Raw genomic sequence first — 20,690 nt, forward strand, 5'->3', positions numbered from 1 at the left:
TACCTGAATGCCAATCTTCATCAGACTGACACTAGGCTGACAACACAGCCTATACTCCCCTGCACAAGCAGTGACGTCTGCCATGTAAGATCCCTCCCACCCCCACCCCCCCACCCCCACACTCCACACACACACCCCCACCCCTCTGGCTCCTCTTATCCCCCCTCCCATCACCTCCGCTACTCTCCCTCCAGTATTATCACACAAACCCCGGCCCTGCGCATCTCCATCTATTCAAACCGTGGAGTCTGCCAGCCCCCTGTCGGCGCATATTAAACATTACGGTCAGTGATAGTCTACATTCATTGGAAACATTAGCAGACATTCCAGTTATCCAGTATGAGGAAGGATACATCCTGTCACTTCACAATGATGCAGTGGGGTAAAGTACTTAAGTAAAAATACTTAATTCGTTTTTTTGGGGTATCTGTACTTTACTTTATTATTTATATAAAGTAAACTTTTAATTTTACTTCACTACACTCCTAAAGAAAATAATGTACTTTTTACTCCATACATTTTCACTGACGCCCAAAAGTACACGTAACATTTTTAATGCTTAGCAGGACAGGAAAATGGTCCAGTTCACACACCTATCAAGAGAACATCCCCGGTCATCATCTCGACTGCCTATGAGCTGAACACAAATTCTTCGTTAGTAAATTATGTCTGAGTGTTGGAGTGTGTCCCTGGCTACCCATAAATAAATAAATACATTGTGCCGTCTGGTTTACTTAATATAAGGAATTTGAAATCATTTATACTTTTACTTTTGATACTGAAGTATATTTTAGAAAGTACATTTACTTTTGATACTTAAGTATATTTAAAACCAAATACTTTTAGACTTTTACTCAAGTAGTATTTTACAAGGTGCCTTTCACTTTTACTTGAGTCATTTTCTATTAAGGTATCTTTACTTTTACTGAAGTGTGATAATGGGGTACTTTTTCCACCACTGCAATGATAACACACCAGTGGGGAAAAAAGTGCTTTATTTATCAAATTATTCACAAAGATCTATTATTCCAATGTTGCAGTGGCAATACACAGCCTATTATTACTATTATTAGTTGTAAGATAGTTGTATCAGTGTTTGAATAGGCCAACTTTAGGCTGGATAGCGTCTGAAAAGCATTCTAGTTACCCATGTTGAATCACTGACATTGAATCACTGACATAATCATTTATTGTGGTTGAGCATTCAAAGGTAAAGCCTCCTTGTTTGTTGTTTATGGCAAACAAGAGAGCCTACTCATCTTCTTCGATGAGGTTTAACGGCGGAGAGCCTACCAAATTTCAGATGCGGCTTCTTTAGGAATACACTACACTTCCCGGCATTCTAGTCGGTATTTGTAACAACGTAAGGCTCTTTATGGACTATCCTATGAAATTGAAGTTTATTTGCAACCAATGGATACAGCGGGTAGTTGTTAAACAGTTTGCATGCAGGCGACAGTAGACATGTTTGCGTTCAGAAATCCACTTTTTGGTGTTGCGAGCGGTCTCAAACAGTGAGTTATTTGTAAAGCAAGTTATTGAATCAGCACGCGCGTACAAGCCTGCATGTTGTGTTGAGTGCACGAGCTAGCTGTTTAGCTACTTGTTAGCTAACTTTACTGTCAACAGCGGGTGCAAAATGCCAAGTCTGGAGTTCTAAACGATGCAATTCGCATTCTAGGATGCAACTTGTTTAGCAGAAACTCAATTTAACGCAAATAGATGTGCTTGAACTGAACAACAGCACTAGCTAACGTAACGTTATATAGCTACGTTAGCTAGCTAGCTAGCTCACTTGAATCTACTCAAGACGTGACTGTGAGCAGCTAGCTAGGTTTGGTGAAGAATGGCTGGCACGGTAATGGGCGTGGGCACTGGGGTTTTCCTCATTGCTCTCATCTGGATTGTGGCTCTCGTGCTCGGGATGATCCTCTTGAGAGCTACTGGACCAACTAAGTAAGTTACCGGTAGTTGTGAATACATACACACATGCAGGCCTAGCTAGATAGGCTACCTAAACACATTTGTAGTTTGTACACATTATCTTGTGCAGACATGATACCACTGTACATTTGCATTGCCCTGAATAGTCTACTTCTACCTCTGCCATGCCAAGAGGTGAAATCACAGGATCATAGGTGTATGCTGCACTGGCTGTTCCACATCAAATCCTTGGCCTACACGTTTGTGGATTATACTGTACATTATAATGTATTTCAGAGATTATATCAAATAGTTAGGCCCAACATGTTTTATACAGGTGTATGGCTATTGCACTTCAATAAATTAGGTTAGCCCAGGGCCATATACGGTCTACTGTCATTCGACTTTAGACAAGCCTGTTATTTGCACTGTTACTAGCTAGGTCACATGTTTCTGACTACTGCTGAAATGGTTCTGTCATGATTTTACTGTGAGAAAATGACTTGAGTCACTAAAATGTGTAAAAAGGGGTTAGTTTACTGGTTAAATATTTGATTGGGCTGATTGATGTTGATTGCAATGCCCTTGGCCATAGTTTTCATTAGTCCTAAAGAACACCCAATCAAAAGTGATTACCTGTCAAAATAATTTGAAGAAGAATACAATTTGTATCTGTATTGTTTTCTAACAGGTTAGGGGTCATCCCTGTCTTCCTGCTGGCCTTCATTGCCACTCTTATCCTGGTGTTCTTCCCCCGCAGCTCAGAGACCCTGTCACCATTCAAAGATATCGAGGTAAGCAAATAGTACTGTAATAAAATTATAATGCACACACACGCGCAAGTGTACTCCAGCTGGCTCTTTGGTGTCAAAGGCTCTCTTTCGAAGTGGGAGCCACTGGTGTCATGTTTTCTAATATTGATATTCAACAAGGCCCGCAATGGAAAGAAATGTGTGCATTTATCTATTGGCCTATGCCAACAGTGCGCGACAATGGCTAATTTGTCATAACCATTACAGATAACAAATCCTAATTAGTTTAGCAGACAAGGCGCTCTTATTTCCCGAGCCCTTATCACAGGCTAGACACCTATTTTATAGTAAAAAAAACATGATGTAATATAACATAATAAAATAAAATATTTTTCCAAATGAAAAAAGTTGCCATTGCGAAGTGATGAGCATCTCACGTCTGAAACAGTTATTCTCAGAGTGATCATTTGAAACAGGGCACAATTTGGCGAGTTGAAAGACAATTTTTTCTGGGTTACAAAACAAAATCTGTCTTCTTTTCGATATACAGATGTTCGATTTAGTTTATTCTTTGGAATTTTCTAAATGGACTAACAATTCCACATTGAACCCTGCGTGGTGATAAAATTACGACCACGACATCTGTTTGAGTAGGCCTAGGCTTAATGATTCTGATAAATACGCTCTTTGTGTTTATCAAACTAATGTTTTTGCGTAGTTTCATTGTGGAACCTGTCTAGCTTAGGCTAACCTATTCTAAATGGCACTAGTGGTTCGCAAAGTAGCCTAAGCAGAAAATAGACGGGACACAATCATTCCAAAACTGCAGCTTGTTGTTGGAACACATATTTTCCTACTTCAACCAACCAGTCCATTTTAAATTTGTGATAAAACTGTTGTCATTTTGCAAGGAATGTAGCTTGTGTATCCCGTCAGTTGGATACATTTATATAGGCATTTATTTCTGTAGGCCTAACGGGAGCTTGTGTGCGCACTCAGCACACGTGTGTGTGTGTGTAGGGAGCGGTCGGAACACAATTGAGTGAATGAGACACAGGGAAAAGGGAATTTAGGGAGAAGAACTGTGTGATGCTTGACTATTTTTTTTTGTGCCCCGCAAATGCACATGTACAGATAGAACACTAGAGTCAAAGCAAATGAACATACTCTTCAAGACAACATTATTTTTATAAATTTTTTTGACAAAATGTCACTTGCCTGTTCGGGCAGCCACAAAGTATATTCCACCAAATAGTTTGACAGTATTTGGAGAAAAAAAAAATATATTGTTAAAGATCGAGCTTTGACATCCGTTCGAGGACTCGATTACTCATACCCATCCCTATAGCAGGTACTAATAGCAGCACAAAGGTTGCAGGTTCAATCTTTGTGCTGGCCACATTGACCATCACTCATGATTCATGTCTGCTAAATCACTGCAGTGCAGTGTAGTATAGGCTGATTTTTATGGAGTATAGACAGGTTGGTTGTTTAGCAACAAAACCGACGCATGCGCAACTATGGGGTAAAACAGACATGGTTGGCTTAGATTGTTGACATGTATACTATGTTTTGTCTCCAATGTTTATTGAAAATGAATTTGCACAATGAGTACTTGTCTCTCATACATCATTAGTTGTTGGTTATCTAGCTAGCAAATTTTAGCCATATTAGCATTAGCCTCTGCCAAGTCCCCAACAACCAGATGTTCCGGTTTTCAGGATAAATCGAAAGAGAGCTTGTGACACGACTTCCGCTTTTGGACGTTAACAAGGCGACACCATCTTAACTCCTCCTCCACATTTACTGGATTGTGGTGAAGAGAACCTCCGCCAAATTTTGTTGTTGTTGTCAAGACCAGTATGTAGGGGATCTAGTTTCAGGCATTTATTTTACACCTGCTACGTTAGATTATATTAGCATAGACATGACATCAGTTAAAACACCTCAAAACAAGGCATGTTATCAAGAACAAGATAAAACTAACTGAAACGAGCCACCTACTATTCCCCACATGGCTGCTTCTTGTCATTGTTGCTAGCACAAGAGGTTGGTGGCACCTTCATTGGGGAGAACGGGCTCGTGGTAATGACTGGAGTGGATTAGTAACAAATGCATCAGACATGGTTTCCAGGTGTTTGATGCCATTCCATTTGCTCCGTTCCAGCCATTATTATGAGCCGTTCTCTCCTCAGCAGCCTCCTGTGGTTCTTAGCTATCTGGCCATCCAGAATCACAACACACAGACTTCTGCCCCATTGAATCATGCGCATCATTTTCGTGTCATTATTAGCTAACCCGTCTATGAAGATCTATGGAATATGAATAGCGTATTGCGCTCATCAATTATTCCCCTGAACAACATGGAAGGATTTGTCCCAAACAAGTAAACTGCAACCAATTTTTTTTGTCATGGTGGCTTTTGTTTTGTGGTCCATGTATGTAGGCCTAGCAGGGTGGCCTGCTGGCCCTGGCTGCAGAGCTGCAGTCAGAACATGTGGTGGTGTGTTTGTCATAAAGACCTGGTCTGGTTTATCGCTCCCCAACAGCAGCGCAGCACAAACAGACTACAGCGCTTGCCTTTCCTGCTGCGCTGTCTGTGCATGGGAAAACCAGAAGTACAAAGAGGCATGGGCTGTGTCTCAAATAGGGTTGCAAAATTATGGGAACATTCTATAAATTCCCTGGTTTTCCAGAAATCCTGGTTGGAGGACTCCGGATTTCTTGCTTATTCCCTCCTGATTCAGTGATCCTCCAACCGGGATTTAGGAAAAACCAGGGAATTAATTGAGATTTCCCTGAGTTTTGCAACCTAGTCTCAAATGACACCATATTCCCTATTTAGTGGACTACTTTTGATAGGGCTCTGGTCAAAAGTAGTGCACTATATAGGGAATAGGGTGCCATTTGGGCCGCAACCGCAGACATGGTGCTGTAGTGCCTGTTTTCCTGTTAGTTTAGGCCAATGTGCAAGATGAGCTCACACACAGACCCGATGATTCAGGCAATCTATTTTCGACTGCATGCATTCTGTTTTTTATGTGAATAAATTCACCATTTGCTGTTTTGTCATGATACTTTTTAAATATTTATATTTTTCCACAGCGAGGTGTTAATGTATGTAGGTTTATTTAGTGAAGTATTCATTGACTTGTAAATTAGTTTCAAATCTTGGGAATGTGTAAAAATCATTCATATTTTTATTGATTTAAAAGATGACCGGTGGGGTGTATAATTTCTAGGCCATAATCAAATAAAAATAAACAAGCATAGCTAAAATAGTTTTAATTCTGCTGATTGCACATTGTAAATAGTTACAGTGGGGGAAAAAAGTATTTAGTCAGCCACCAATTGTGCAAGTTCTCCCACTTAAAAAGATGAGAGAGGCCTGTAATTTTCATCATAGGTACACGTCAACTATGACAGACAAATTGAGAATTTTTTTTCCAGAAAATCACATTGTAGGATTTTTAATGAATTTATTTGCAAATTATGGTGGAAAATAAGTATTTGGTCACCTACAAACAAGCAAGATTTCTGGCTCTCACAGACCTGTAACTTCTTCTTTAAGAGGCTCCTCTGTCCTCCACTCGTTACCTGTATTAATGGCACCTGTTTGAACTTGTTATCAGTATAAAAGACACCTGTCCACAACCTCAAACAGTCACACTCCAAACTCCACTATGGCCAAGACCAAAGAGCTGTCAAAGGACACCAGAAACAAAATTGTAGACCTGCACCAGGCTGGGAAGACTGAATCTGCAATAGGTAAGCAGCTTGGTTTGAAGAAATCAACTGTGGGAGCAATTATTAGGAAATGGAAGACATACAAGACCACTGATAATCTCCCTCGATCTGGGGCTCCACGCAAGATCTCACCCCGTGGGGTCAAAATGATCACAAGAACGGTGAGCAAAAATCCCAGAACCACACGGGGGACCTAGTGAATGACCTGCAGAGAGCTGGGACCAAAGTAACAAAGCCTACCATCAGTAACACACTACGCCACCAGGGACTCAAATCCTGCAGTGCCAGACGTGTCCCCCTGCTTAAGCCAGTACATGTCCAGGCCCGTCTGAAGTTTGCTAGAGTGCATTTGGATGATCCAGAAGAGGATTGGGAGAATGTCATATGGTCAGATGAAACCAAAATAGAACTTTTTGGTAAAAACTAAACTCGTCGTGTTTGGAGGACAAAGAATGCTGTGTTGCATCCAAAGAACACCATACCTACTGTGAAGCATGGGGGTGGAAACATCATGCTTTGGGGCTGTTTTTCTGCAAAGGGACCAGGACGACTGATCCGTGTAAAGGAAAGAATGAATGGGGCCATGTATCGTGAGATTTTGAGTGACATCAGCAAGGGCATTGAAGATGAAACGTGGCTGGGTCTTTCAGCATGACAATGATCCCAAACACACCGCCCGGGCAACGAAGGAGTGGCTTCGTAAGAAGCATTTCAAGGTCCTGGAGTGGCCTAGCCAGTCTCCAGATCTCAACCCCATAGAAAATCTTTGGAGGGAGTTGAAAGTCCGTGTTGCCCAGCGACAGCCCCAAAACATCACTGCTCTAGAGGAGATCTGCATGGAGGAATGGGCCAAAATACCAGCAACAGTGTGTGAAAACCTTGTGAAGACTTACAGAAAACGTTTGACCTGTGTCATTGCCAACAAAGGGTATATAACAAAGTATTGAGAAACTTTTGTTATTGACCAAATACTTATTTTCCACCATAATTTGCAAATAAATTCATGAAAAATCCTACAATGTGATTTTCTGGATTTTTTTTTCCTCATTTTGTCTGTCATAGTTGACGTGTACCTATGATGAAAATTACAGGCCTCTCTCATCTTTTTAAGTGGGAGAACTTGCACAATTGGTGGCTGACTAAATACTTTTTTCCCCCACTGTATGTCAATAGTCTACAACTGGAGTACTAACTATCATTACATAAAAAAACGTACAGTTCGGTATGATGTAGCCTAAGCCTGTTGAAACACACAAGGGTAGGCCTATTACACATGCATTTTGCTTGTAGAAGGTGGTCTTATAGAAGAGGCTTAACCAGTTACTCCTTAGAGATCCTATTAAATTACATGTGATTTACCTCGGAATAACTAGCCACTGTGTGTGTGTGACCACGATAGTGTGTGAATGTGTGTATGTAAGAAACGGCTAACCTCTCGCTGTTAAACAAAAACAAAATATCACAGTGCCAATTAGGCCGGCCCCAGACAGGGCCTCCGTACCGAACGGCTCGATGCCACATTAATAAAACATGGGCTCCAGCTCTGTGCTCCGCTTGCTGGCTAATTGGCAAATTAGAAAATGAGATGCGTTAAATGAGAGAACACTGCATCCGCCAGAGACAATGCCCCCTGGTCCTACCAAGCCCCTAGTATCCTATCTTTAGTCAGCAGTAGGTTGTTGCCTCCTCGTAATATTTGGCCTCCGTATGGTGGAGCAGGTCTTCAGGGAGTTGGGTCTCTTGGTTAGTGTTCTCTTCCACTCACTCCACGGCTCCTGTTTTGTTCCAACAGGGAACCCAGTAAATCCAACAACTGTCCAAGTGTAACCTTGTATCTAAGTGATAGGGACGCCCAGTTAACACACACGTACAAACACACACACTGGCTGGGAATTGTATTGGCCAAGATGATGGAACACAGTACTATTGACTCTTCCATGATTTTAGTGAATGATGTATTATATTAAATTAATCATATTAAGCCTAGGTAGTGTGTTTTTTTTTAGGAAGTTTGGTCATAATGTATTCAAGAAATTTTTTGTGAAATAAGTCATTTGTTTTGTTGCGACTGTTTCAACTTACCAAAATGATTTTAGTTTTTTGAGCCATTTCACGTGGATGATGCGACAAGTGATCATATTGCATACATTGAGAGTGATCATTATCTTTTAAAATAAGGCCTATAATTACTCACATCACTATTACCAAGTCTCTTGCCATATCATGTCCATTTATTGAATGAGTCTATGTTTGCTTGAGTACAATATAGTAACTGCCTGGAACTAAGTCAAGTCAGACACTGTAATACATTTACCAAAGTCCATGTTAACGTTTGGCTTCTAGTGAAGTGAGTGTGAGGAGAGAAGCCTGCCTTGCCTTCCCATTTCCCTCCAGCACAAGTGGCTCACTTGTGACATCTGTTGGAAGAAAGAGTAATTACGATCATTAAAACACAAGTTACCCACTTATCAAACATTTATTTTATTTAACCTTTATTTAACTAGGCAAGTCAGTTAAGAATAAATTCTTATTTACAATGACGGCCTACCCCGGACAAACCCTCCCCTAACCCGGACGACGCTGGGCCAATTGTGCACCGCCCTATGGGACTCCCGATCACTGCCGGATGTAATACAGCCTGAGATCAAACCAGGGTCTGTAGTGACACCTCTAGTACTGAGATGCAGTGCCTTAGACCGCTGTGCCACTTGTGAGCCAACATACACAAACCTTAATCTATCCTAAACTAACCCATTTATCATCCATTTGGACTTTGATCTACACTGAACAAAAAGTGTTGGTCCCATGTTTCATGAGCTGAAATAGATCCCAGAAATGTTCCAATTTGGCGTGGTTACACATGGTCTGCAGTTGTGAGGCCTGTTGGACGTACTGTCAAATTCTCTAAAACGACATTGGAGGCGGCTTATGGTAGAGAAATGAACATTACATTCCCTTATATGAACTGTAACTCAGCAAAATCTTTGAAAATGTTGCATGTTGCGTTTTATATTTTTGTTCAGTATATTTGGTAAACCAATGAACTGCTAACTGTATGAACATTACAACCCTATCTCTCTACTTCTGCAGATCGTAGACACTTTCTTCATCGGCCGGTACGTCCTGCTGTCGGTGACCAGTGTGGGCTTCCTGGTTGCTCTGTTCGGCCTGCTGCCCCTGCATTTCCTGGAAGCTGTCTATGCCAAGCCCTTGAGAACCCACTAGAGTGGAGCGGCCAGGCCAAGTTGACCCGCTAGACTAGTGGCCAGAGCTGTATGTGCAGCGCTGGAGATGAGTAAAGGCCAGCTAAGAGGGGCCCTAGTAAAATGGAGCGCAGGACAGGTTGGCACCTGAACCAAAACACAGGCAGGGCCAATGTTTTCTATGTGATCGACTGTTGTGTTTGTTGTTGGGGGGAGTTTTGGGCCAACCGTAATTTAAGATATGCCAAAATGTTGTCTGGTATAGGCCACCCTAACATAGATGATACGTTATGATGTTTTGTATATGGATAGCAAGTAGTTTGAGTTGTAGTGGTGGGGTAGCAGTTGCATTAACGGAATGCATTTATCTCTATGGCCTGATTCAGAAGTTCAGAGGATAAGACTGATTTTAACTGTATGTATATTTCTGACATTTACTTTTTTTACTCAACTTGTATTTAAAAAACAATACAAATATTTTATAAGACAACTTCATTAAACATTTCATTGTTGGTTATCCCGCCTACTGAAAACTTTCCTTCTGCTAGAAGTGATTGAAATATAGAACTTCGTCATCATACTAATTCCTTCTAGCAAAATCATCCAGTATCAAAATGCCACTAAAGAACTCAGGCCTAGTCCTGCTGTAGCAGGCCCTGTTAAGAATATGCATAGCGCTGTTTGTCTACCACGTTCAGATGCAGCCAGGTTGCTTTTTGAGTGAGTCTGATGAACTAAGATCTCTTCTTTGATTACAGTCCTCATAGCTGTCTGATTCATGAAGCCTCTCAAGTCAGTCAAGCTAATTGAATGAAGAGAGAACTGTCAGTAGCGACGCTGTGATATACTGTGATGTGAAGTAGTAGCCCTCTCACGTAGTTAAATGGAGTGAGCGTGTTCATTAACTCCAGATGCATCCTGTGTTCTGTCACATTTGCCGGCATTTAAACCAGATAGATTGGATCTGCACTCGACTACATTGAAATGTACATTTTTCAACTGACTGATGCCTTCCTTCTTTGAAAGACTGTCTCATACCTCCAAACAATAAAACAAAGCAGGAAAGCACAAATTCTGGTTTTGTGGTTGTCCCACAAAAACTTAAAGCAGCATTTCTTTCCTTGAACAATGGGCACTATTTTTAAAAAGTTATTTTGTCATTTCAAGTCTCAGATAAAATTGCATAAATGCTCCTCAGAAGTGTGCATTGTATAGCGTGCACACTCATCTTCACTAATCCTAAAATTAGATGTACTCTCCAGGACAGCAAACTGTAATCATACGGTATATCAAGTTTCCCTATATTATTCAGACAGCAACAAATGTGATGTGTGATACTAGGCGGCCAGGCCTGTAGAAGTATCGTAAAAGACACAAAAACTATATTCTAAAAGGAATCCAATCAGAAGCAGTAGGGGTACAGCAGGGGTCTATTATTGGTAACATAACACCATGAAACAAACATGGTTCCTTTTGCCCCTTAGGGTATAGTAAGTAATCTATAGATGTAAGATGGATGCCCTCTCTCCTGTATGTCATCAACCATTTATCTCTAATCATACCATTCTGTTGCACAGTGGTGTGGTTATGATAGTATCACCAATGATTCCACAGGGGCTCAATTTCCACTGCTCAGCCCATCTCTTGGCTCCTTGCAGACCCCTATTTAAAGTGCAAAGCCCGACGGGACGTGCAGTGAAATTCCAACCAGGATGATGAAAGAGAATCTAATGAATCAAAACCAATCCTATTAGTTCCGGCCCAGATCTCCACACAGAGGCCTTTTCCACACGGTCCATCCACCACCACAGGTCCCTCTCACACAGGCTGGGAAATGGGTGGTGGAGCCTGGCCTGGGATGTATCTGAGACCATTCAATCCAAGGGGGGGTGGGGGGGGGGATTCCTTGCCTGTAATCGAGCATGTGATTACCACGAAACATGGTCTTTGCCATAGTGGTAGAATGTTTTGACGCGAAGTGACACTTGTTCGATAGGATTTACCTGGGAGGTGTAGAAAAAGAATGTGGCCTACGCGTTGAAATGTTATCAGATACTAATATATTCGCAAATGTGTGGGGGTTGTCGTTGAAATTTACCTTTTTTGAAAGGTTTTTCATGCAACAACAGTTGGTATTTCAAGGTCGCCATGCAGCAGATGCCACCGATTACCACATCTTCAAGCTGCCTCAGGCTCCAAAAGTGACAGTTCAGGACCTGCGCAAGACGCAAGCCCAAAGTTCTTTGCTCCAGCCGATCCAACTCTTTCTCACTCTTTCTTTTGCTTTATCCCTTTTTTTCGTTATCATTTTTGTTACCAAACTCCCTCTCTAGGGAGTGGGAAAATGGGCAGAACAAAGCGTCTGGGGGGTAAAGCTCATTTGGAACCTCGATCCAGAGCCTTTGTGGAGCAGCCAGCTGGACATACAAAGAGATGGATGGGGGGGGGAGAAAAAGAGAGGGAGAGAGAGATGTGGGGGCAAAGAGGTGTGCAAAGCCCAGGATGTGGGAGTGGTGCTTGGTTTTGAAGCAGAGGAGGGGGAAAAGGAGGGGAAGGGGAGTGTGCTCCTCACTAGAGCCTGTTTTGAGATGCACTGAAGCAGAACTCTTGCCTTGCCTCCCACACCCTATCCTCTATCCTCCGTTCCTAGTGCAATATGGCCAGTGTCATCAAGCCTTTCCACTCTCACCCAAGCTAACCCTGAAGATCCTCTATCAGTGCTCCAACATCCTGACCCACGTTTAGAGTATCCCATCCATGCTGTTTGACAGGAGATGAGAGCCCATGGTTTAGCACTGGCGGTACTGACGATGGATCTTGGATCCACTCGGCTGGCAAGTTTTCAGCAGGTCTCCGTTGCCAATTTGTTGTAGGTTTCAAAACCTTATACATTTTTTGATAAGGGCTTATACAGGGGAAAGGCAAAAAAAATTGGTCAGCTGCTTCTATATCCCTTAGAGCCTGATTTTCATCAAGGCTCCCTGCCCAACGAGTGGAACTGGGAACATCCAAACCTCCAGCGAGTCCCCTCACTACCCTGGCTTGGCTGGCTGCTTCACCATAGCTGGGAAATTAGTTGTTTTGGGGGATAGAAATGAGCTTGGTGCCGGGTTGCCATGGCAACTGCCGATGTATTTTTGGGGCCGAGGACTGTGGATTTTCTCACTGCCGCCCCGGTCTCACTCCATTACCCCCTTTGTGCGAGGCCAGAGGGTGCTGTCAGCGCCCCACACACCCGGGGACAAATCCAGAGTCCCAGGAGCTGGCGTCGCCTCGGCCTCTTACCCCTCTCTCAGGAGGGGATTACCTCCTCCCGGGGTGAAGATGAAGGCCCAATTTAGAGGTCAGAGTGCTCTCCAATGGTCCCGTCAGCTCAGACCCGACAGCCTATCGCGGGGAAAAGCGTGGCTCTTCGGGGGTCCCTCGGTGACTGTGGGGAAAGGTGTCCGAACGTGGGCCACCTCCCGGGGAAGGGGTTACGGTGTCAGGCTTTAGAAAGACTGTGGTCATAATGATGGAGAGAGAGATGGGTTGTCTGTGGTGGGTGGTCACTGCAGTCCAAAGGAAAGATCTGTTGATACAAATAATGAAATGTGTGTGTTTGGTGGTCCGGTCAGTTCATACACAGGGAGGATAGGACACACCTGTTGGTCTTGCTCTTTGTATCAATTGGAATCAGAGTGATTTTCTCTGGAATAGCATCAATGAAGTGTTGAAGAAATGGGTAACGATGCAAGAGGTGTTTGTACTATTGACTTGGCACAGAAATGTTCCTTAAATGGAATAGTGATAGGTCATTGAACTCAATAATTTGACTTTGGAGCTGAATTCACATTGGAAAGATGATGTAGCCAACCAGATAATAAAATCAGGGTAGTTTTATGAGGTTTACAGTTTGGCTAGCTATGTATCGTAATGTGTACTGCTCACTGCTGGAATAGATGCATACAGCAGAAGGGACCAGTCATAGTGACTTTTAGTACATCAACGTCAAGTCTGTCATTGTCCATTAGCGGTTGCAGGGCACAAAGAGAAAATTGTCAAGAGGTTGTTGGGATAAAACCCAAGATCAGGTCCGATGTGTTAGCCCAGCATGGTACCTCTGTTTCCCCAAGTCCTCTAGTCTCCAACCAGCTGGACTGCATAGTGATTGTTGAAACATCGGACCAGACCATTTCGACAAGGTCGTTGTAAAAAACGTTTGTCTGATTGTGATCGCTGAGCCAAGATGATGTACGAGGGCTCATACTGTGCGAGCAGGCAGCTACAAATTTGCCTGGCTAGTTGCGCTAGTAGGGGCTGGGCAATGGGGATTTGAGTTGCCTCGTTATAGGAAGACCGCAAGGGGAAAAAATAACCCTTTGTGGACCTTTTTTCCCTTTCACTTCTTCCTTATCAAAAGGAACTGGCGTTCTTGTGGCCAGATAATTGATACGTGAGCTCCAAAAATGAAATTGTTACTGGTGAAAATGAATTATCGACACCTCAACAAATGAGAATGCTCCGGCCTTAATGTCTAGTTTTGTTCCTTCTTGCATTTGGCTTTTCATGGTGTATTGTAATATTCCTTGTTGGGAAAGCATGAATATCCTCCAACAAAGGCTTGCCCTTTCTTGGCATTGATGCATTTAGAGTTATCGGAGAGGGTCAGAAACACTCCCTCTCCAATCCTCGGTCTAAAGCGCTATGGGCAGGAAAGGGGGGCACACAGTAACAGATACCGCCTGCCTATTTTGGTCAGTCTCCATTGAAGAAATAATCTCAGAACACAAACCAATGGGTGGGGAGGAGTGATGCATATCCAATCCCCTTGATGGTGCGGAGTGGAGAAAGTGGTATTGTGCTGGACTTGATCAGTCAGCTGTTAGACACTTGATTAATAGAACTGATCTAGCTTTAGTAAAACAGACTTCCCTTTCTCCTCCCCCTTCAGGCCTTGTTTTCTGTCCCCTTGCCCCGTGCAGAACTAATGACGCAGATGTTGTTGGAGGAGACAGGACCCCTTGGTCCCCTTCTCTGCGCTCCTCTCCCAGCATGGGGCCTGAAACTTGTTTTTCAACCATTGCCCCCCCCCAAAGAAAAAAGAGGCACAGAGAAAGAGAAGTGAGAGAGCAAGGAGTGAGGCAAAACAAATAAAGAGGGAGGGAAGGAAGGGGAGCACAGAAGCCAGGGTGCAAGGAATATAAAGAAAAAACATTTTTTATAACAATCTCCAGATAATTTAACGCAGGGCGGTCTATGAGTTGTCAGGGGAGAGACTAGCTGAGATGTGCCTGTTCGGGCTCAAAGTCTACCAGGGGCAGAGATGGTGCGCTAGGCACGGAGCTTCGGCATAGAGCTGTGTCATCCATATAGGGAAGACGCGGAGGCTAGAAGATGCAGGTTGGAATGTGTCTGCTCTGGGCGACCTGGCTCTATACCTGGGCGGAAGGGTCACGCCAGTGTCAGTGCCAATGCACCTGTCTACCTGAGCCGGGATTGGCCGAGGGGTCAAAGACACAGGTGAAGGATCATAAGGAGCATGTCCGTCATCGTTTGAAGCACCGGCAGCATCAGCCTCATAGGGACAGGCCACACTGGAGAAAAGGTAAGCACCCCCCTTCCTGCAATTAGGCATCATATTGATAATGCAGTACTGATTAGGTAATGTATATTTGATCAACTATCGGTGTATTCAAAAATAGTACAGAATGACATCACCAAGTTTGCAATCAAAGTCTAATAAGTGTTGGTCCCATACATATTTTGTATCCAATTAACTACTTATGTACAGTTAAATACATACGAAAAATGATCAGTTATATATGAATTATGCAAGCTTTTCATTTGCATGTTAAGTGTATTATTTATTTGTAGAGTGAGACAGCTATGCCTGCCCCAAGCTGTTATGAGAATCATTGCACTCAGCATGTGTCCTAGTGTGTGGACCAATGCGTGACATCTTTAAGATGGAAAACACAAAAACATGTATTGGACGATTGATAGAAAACCAGTATGAGGCGACTTGGGTCAGATTCATCCGAGTTTACTCTTGTTCCTGTATTGGCATCAAAATCCCTGCTGTTTCCTGTTGATAAAGCTTACATTTACAAATACTTTTAACCGTCTTTGTTTCTAAGGTCTGAGCTGAGGATCTAGTGATGCAAACATTTTGGGGGTTGCAATTTAGCTATTTCTCTTCTGGTTGATAATATGTGAATTGACCTGGAAGAAGTTCAAATACCTTAACAATAATTTATCCTCAGTGGAATTACTTTTCGTGATCTCTGACCTGGCTTTCGGTGTGTAACTATACAAATGATATAGCACTGGATTGGTTCTATTTTGAGATATACTTGTGTATTGTGGCTTCAAGAGATTGCAAGTATATACTGTATCTTTCTAGCTTCTTTTCAAAGGACACTTCAAAATCTTTTGACATTAAGTCCCTCTTTTTTAACATAATTTTTCTCATTCCATTCATCCCTCTCATCCATTCAAACACTTAATTGACCTTTGGAACTTTGACATGCAAAGAGGTCAATTTTTTTAAGCAATCCCTCAGCACATATTTAACCCAACATAATTTCCATGCCTTGTGTTTAGAGCGAGCCATCCTTCTTCAGCCTCTCTAAACCTTTTGTTACCATCTAGCACGAGTTGTTGGATCAATATAAGCATCCGTGACCTCGACTGGGCCTTTTTAGACTGAAACAATGGCCGGTTCACTAAACAACACTTTATTTATGTGTTCTTTGGGAGGTAATGAACGATTAGTTACCGGAGTGTAACTCCAGTTCTATCAGTGGAGCGGAGCCCCATAGGGGAGCTCTGCTCCTATTGGTTCACCCACTGCCCTAAGGCAGCATCAGCCTGAGACAAAATTATGCACACACCTGCAGCCAATAGGAGTACAGGTGTCCCTATAAGAGGGGATGCCTCCCCTCAATCAGCCTCCCGAGAAATTATCTTCAGCGAGACTAGAGAGGGTCGGCAGGGCCTTAAGTCCTATGGGGCTCCGCTCCACTCATAGAACTGGAGTTACACTCCGGTAACTAATCGTTCTATATCGTGGAGCTCCGCCCCATAGGGGAGCTCTGCTCCTATTGGTTTAAGGCGCAGCGTAGCGCTCCAAAATGTACTCCCTGCCGAGCCCAACACTTCCCATCAAATGAAAAGGTCAGGCCTAGCAATGGCTGCAACCAATTCCCGCAGTACTGTAACCACTGTACCCATACAGGCGTCACAATATACCGCGTCATCGGTTAAAGACCTGCCCCACCTAGTCCAATGGCAACACCAATGACTAGTGGGCAGATCACCAGAATACAGGCCATACTAATCTGAACTAGCAGATAGATGGTACCTCAGTATCCTGTTACAATACTACCGACCACTAATGGAATGACACAAAGTGTCACTCTACATTGTGTACACGGTAGTCCGCCTCACTCAATCAATGGACCCCAGAGATTAGTGGGCAGATCCCAGAACATGATTCATACTAATCTGAACAAGCAGATAGATGACATCACATTCCGTCCAATTGTCATGACCGGTCTAACAGTATCGTAACCTAGGTTACTACTATTATCCCTCATCATCCCGCCTCACTCCAGTGAAACACTGGTGGGCAGATCAATACATGACCTCTACTGTACTGAACCTGTCAGTCAGGAGTCATGCCAAAAATATGTCCTTCTATTGGAAGCGGACCTTATAGAGACCCTGTCTCCACAGTCCTGCATTCCTCTCTTCCTAGCTCAAAGTCTCCCTTCAGCCACGCTGAGTACAGACTGAGCCAAAGAGTTAGAAGACATATCCAAGAGATAGAAACGGATAAATGGAGACGGTGTTGACCATGACGCCGCTCTACATATATCCTCTACCCCTGTTCCTCTGAAAAGGGCAGTAGAAGCTGCTACTCCACGAGTGGAGTGAGCTCTGATACCCTGAGGCAACTGTCGCCCTGCTGCCTCATAAGCTGTCTCAATGCTCTCACAGAGCCAATGAGACAGACGCTGTTTCGAAAGTGGTCTACCTAGTGCAGCCGCACCATGACACACAAACAGCTGAGGCGATGACCTAATCGCTGCTGTGCGCTCAACGTAACACGCCAAGGCGCGTACTGGGCACAGGCGATGGAGCCTTTCTTCACTCCTCTCTCTATGAGGAGGAGGAGAAACAGCCCACAGCTCCACGGTCTGTGATCTATATGAACTCCTAATAACCTTCGGCACAAATGCCGGGTTAGGACGTAACACCGCTCTGCTCAGATCGCCATTAATGGCCAGGCAGTCGGGTCTCGTCGAAAGAGCACATAAATCACTAACATGCTTAGCCGTAGTCAAAGCGAGCAACAGCGCTGTCTTCAAAGACAGCATATTGAGGGGTATTTGATTCAATGGCTCGAACGGCGACTTACATAGCGCTTCGAGTACCAAAGCCAAATCCCACTGAGGAAGTGTGGCTCTAGGTGTTGGCCTAAGCTGCTGCGTTCCTAATAGGAAACGTTTCACTAGAGGGTGGCTAAAGACATTGTCTCTGCCAAACCCCTCATGACAAGCTGAAATCGCCGCTGCAAACACCTTAATGGTGGCGGGCGATCGCTGCTTGTCAAATATAAGCTGTAGGAAAGAGAGAATACTCTCAACCTGACAGCTCATGGGGTCTACACCTTGTGTGACACACCATTGTGAAAACACGTTCCATCTACTGGCGTACATCTTAGAAGTGGAACTGGCACGTGAACCCTGTATGGTCCTGATCACTGCATCAGATAACCCACAGCGCTCTAGCCTGTCCCTCTCAGCAGCCAGGCCTTCAGTGGTTGGCCGATTATGGGCAACCGCCCCATCGTGCCCCCCGCCTGAGACAACGCGTCCCGTCGATGTGGAATTGGCCAAGGTGGCGCAATCAACATCTGACTCATCTCCGCAAACCAAGGAGCCCCTGGGCGATCGGGGGCTACCAGTATCACTGACAGCCCTCCTGATCTCACCCTGGCTAACAGTGGGAGAATGCAGGACAGCGGAGGGAATGCATACAGAAGAACTCTCGGCCACCGGTGATGCGCAAAGGCGTCTCTTCCTAGTGGCGGTTCTTCCTGTTCCCTTAGAGAGAACCATAGGGGACATTAAGCGTTCACACGTGACGCGAATAGATCCACCTCGGCTCTCCCGAACTGTTCCCAAATTTGGAGAACAATGTCCGGATGCAGACACCACTCGTCGTCTCGAGGACCCCCTCTTGACATGAGGTCTGCTCCTACGTTCAAGTAGCCCGGAATGTGTGCTGCTCCCAATGAGCGAAGGTGCTCGTGAGCCCACAGCCACAATTCCTCTGCCGCCCGATGGAGAGCAGGAGACCTGACTCCTCCCTGGCGATTTATGTGGGCTACTGTGGTCCGGTTGTCTGACCAGACCAGCACATCGCGACCCCGAAGGGTAGACGCGAAGTGGGTCAAAACCAGTCAAACCGTTTCCAACTCCAAGAGGTTGATGTGGCGACTCGAAGGAGGCCACACACCTCCTATCGCTTGGGTCTGACATGTCCCTACCCATTCCGTCAGAGACGCATCTGTGAACACTGGGATGCAAGAGGACACTTTGCCTATCGGGACTCCATGCGTGAGAACGCGCAGGTTTCTCCAATAGTTCAGATCTGCACTGAGCGAGAGGGGAACCACCACCAACCGATGACGTTGACGCAACGGGTCTAGTCTCAGTTGGGCGAACCATCGCTGCATCCTGCGCATGTGCAGGAGTCCCAGCGGAACCACAGAGTGGGCTGACGACATGAGACCCAAGAGTGACATGATCGACAGCGCCGTCACTGTGTGATTCGGACGACACTTCCTCAGGGCTAGCAACAAGGCTACCCTTCGGGGGTCCGAAATTCGAGCCCTCATCATTACAGTGTCTAGCTGTATCCCCAGGTAGACAATCTGATGACTGGGCCAGGGCGTGCTCTTTTTCCAATTCACAGCGAATCCCAGACGTGTGAGATGAATCACTGTGTTGTGTGAGTGATCGCCAGCTCTGCTGACGGGGCGAGAACCAGTAGGTCGTCTAGGTAGGCTAGTAGCCGTATTCCCTGACGACGCAACGGTTCCAATGCCGCCTCCACACACTTGGAAAACGTGCGAGGTGCCAGGGCGTACCCGAATGGCATCCTCGTGTATTCGTACGCCACCCCTTGAAAGGAGAATCGCAGAAACTTCCTGTGACGCGGCTGTACCGGCACATGAAAGTACGCATCCTTTAGGTCTATGCTCGTACAAAAGTCTCCTTTCTGGACACATTCCAGCAGATGTTTTGTCGTTAGCATTCGAAAGGGCCATTTGGTTACGCTCTCGTTGAGAATGCGTAAATCCAATATTGGCCTCATTCCCCCCGTATTTTTTGGCACTAGGAAGTAGGGCGAATATAGCCCCTTGTTCCTTTGCTCCTGGGGAACCACTGTGACCGCCTCCTTCGCCAAAAGTTCCGTAATCTCTGAAACCAGAGCGGCCACTTTTTCGGGCGTTTTCATCACCGTCTCCACCACTCCCCTGAATGGGGGTGGGGTCCGATGGAATTGGAGAGCATAACCCTTCTGCAACGTCTGTTGTAGCCAGCGTGAGAGGGTGCAGCTTCGCTGCCACTGCCAGCAATACAGAGAAAGCGGCCGAGCGCGAAGCTGTGGTACATTCAGTAGGAAGGACCTGTATTCCTCTATGGCCCTTGCCGCCGCTGTTCCCCAACACTGAGGTGGTGGAACAGCCCAAGGTGGGCCTCCCAAGAAAGAGAGAGGAAACATTAGTGCGTTATGAACCAAAAGGGGGGGCAGAAACGTCAGTTAAACCCGTAACCGTCGTATTCCTGCCCTCCGTGAACGCAGCGCGGGTCTGAATTGCACTGACCGAGGCCACAGCCTGCGACAGGGCACCATCCCCAGCAAGCGATTGCGTCATCGTAGGTGACTGCAATTCGCTATTAGAGTCCCTCACCACAATACTCCTCGAAGTCTGTAATATGAGGTCTCTATGAGGTAACACAAGGCGGCGCCTTGATACCGTCTTACCCTTCACCTTCTGTGTGTGTTC

The 20,690-nt window shown here is 44.8% G+C and overlaps 3 protein-coding genes across 4 annotated transcripts in view; 2 read left to right on the plus strand and 1 right to left on the minus strand.

Annotated features, from left to right (window-relative positions):
* The window catches only part of pknox2 (pbx/knotted 1 homeobox 2), a 90,800-nt gene extending 90,715 nt beyond the window's left edge, over positions 1-85 (minus strand). The window contains exon 1 of the mRNA XM_041886363.2: positions 4-85. The gene's annotated coding sequence lies outside the window, so the exon portion shown is untranslated. The remainder of the gene's footprint in view (positions 1-3) is intronic.
* A 1,257-nt stretch (positions 86-1,342) lies between these two features.
* Positions 1,343-10,142, plus strand: tmem218 (transmembrane protein 218). The gene is made up of 3 exons (XM_041886362.1): positions 1,343-1,956; positions 2,615-2,717; positions 9,513-10,142. The coding sequence occupies exons 1-3, from the start codon at positions 1,847-1,849 to the stop codon at positions 9,645-9,647; spliced, it is 348 nt and encodes a 115-aa protein (XP_041742296.1). The 5' UTR covers positions 1,343-1,846; the 3' UTR covers positions 9,648-10,142.
* Positions 10,143-14,749: 4,607 nt separating this feature from the next.
* LOC121573944 (roundabout homolog 1-like) overlaps positions 14,750-20,690 on the plus strand; it is a 42,239-nt gene continuing 36,298 nt past the window's right edge. The window contains exon 1 of one of the 2 annotated variants that reach the window (XM_041886359.2): positions 14,750-15,212. In XM_041886359.2, coding sequence (XP_041742293.1) covers positions 15,002-15,212 — 211 coding nt within the window. In that variant the 5' untranslated portion in view covers positions 14,750-15,001. The remainder of the gene's footprint in view (positions 15,213-20,690) is intronic. The other variant, XM_041886358.1, reaches the window with a different exon arrangement.

This window comes from Coregonus clupeaformis, unplaced genomic scaffold (genome assembly GCF_020615455.1).
Source record: "Coregonus clupeaformis isolate EN_2021a unplaced genomic scaffold, ASM2061545v1 scaf0016, whole genome shotgun sequence".
Lineage (NCBI taxonomy): Eukaryota > Metazoa > Chordata > Actinopteri > Salmoniformes > Salmonidae > Coregonus > Coregonus clupeaformis.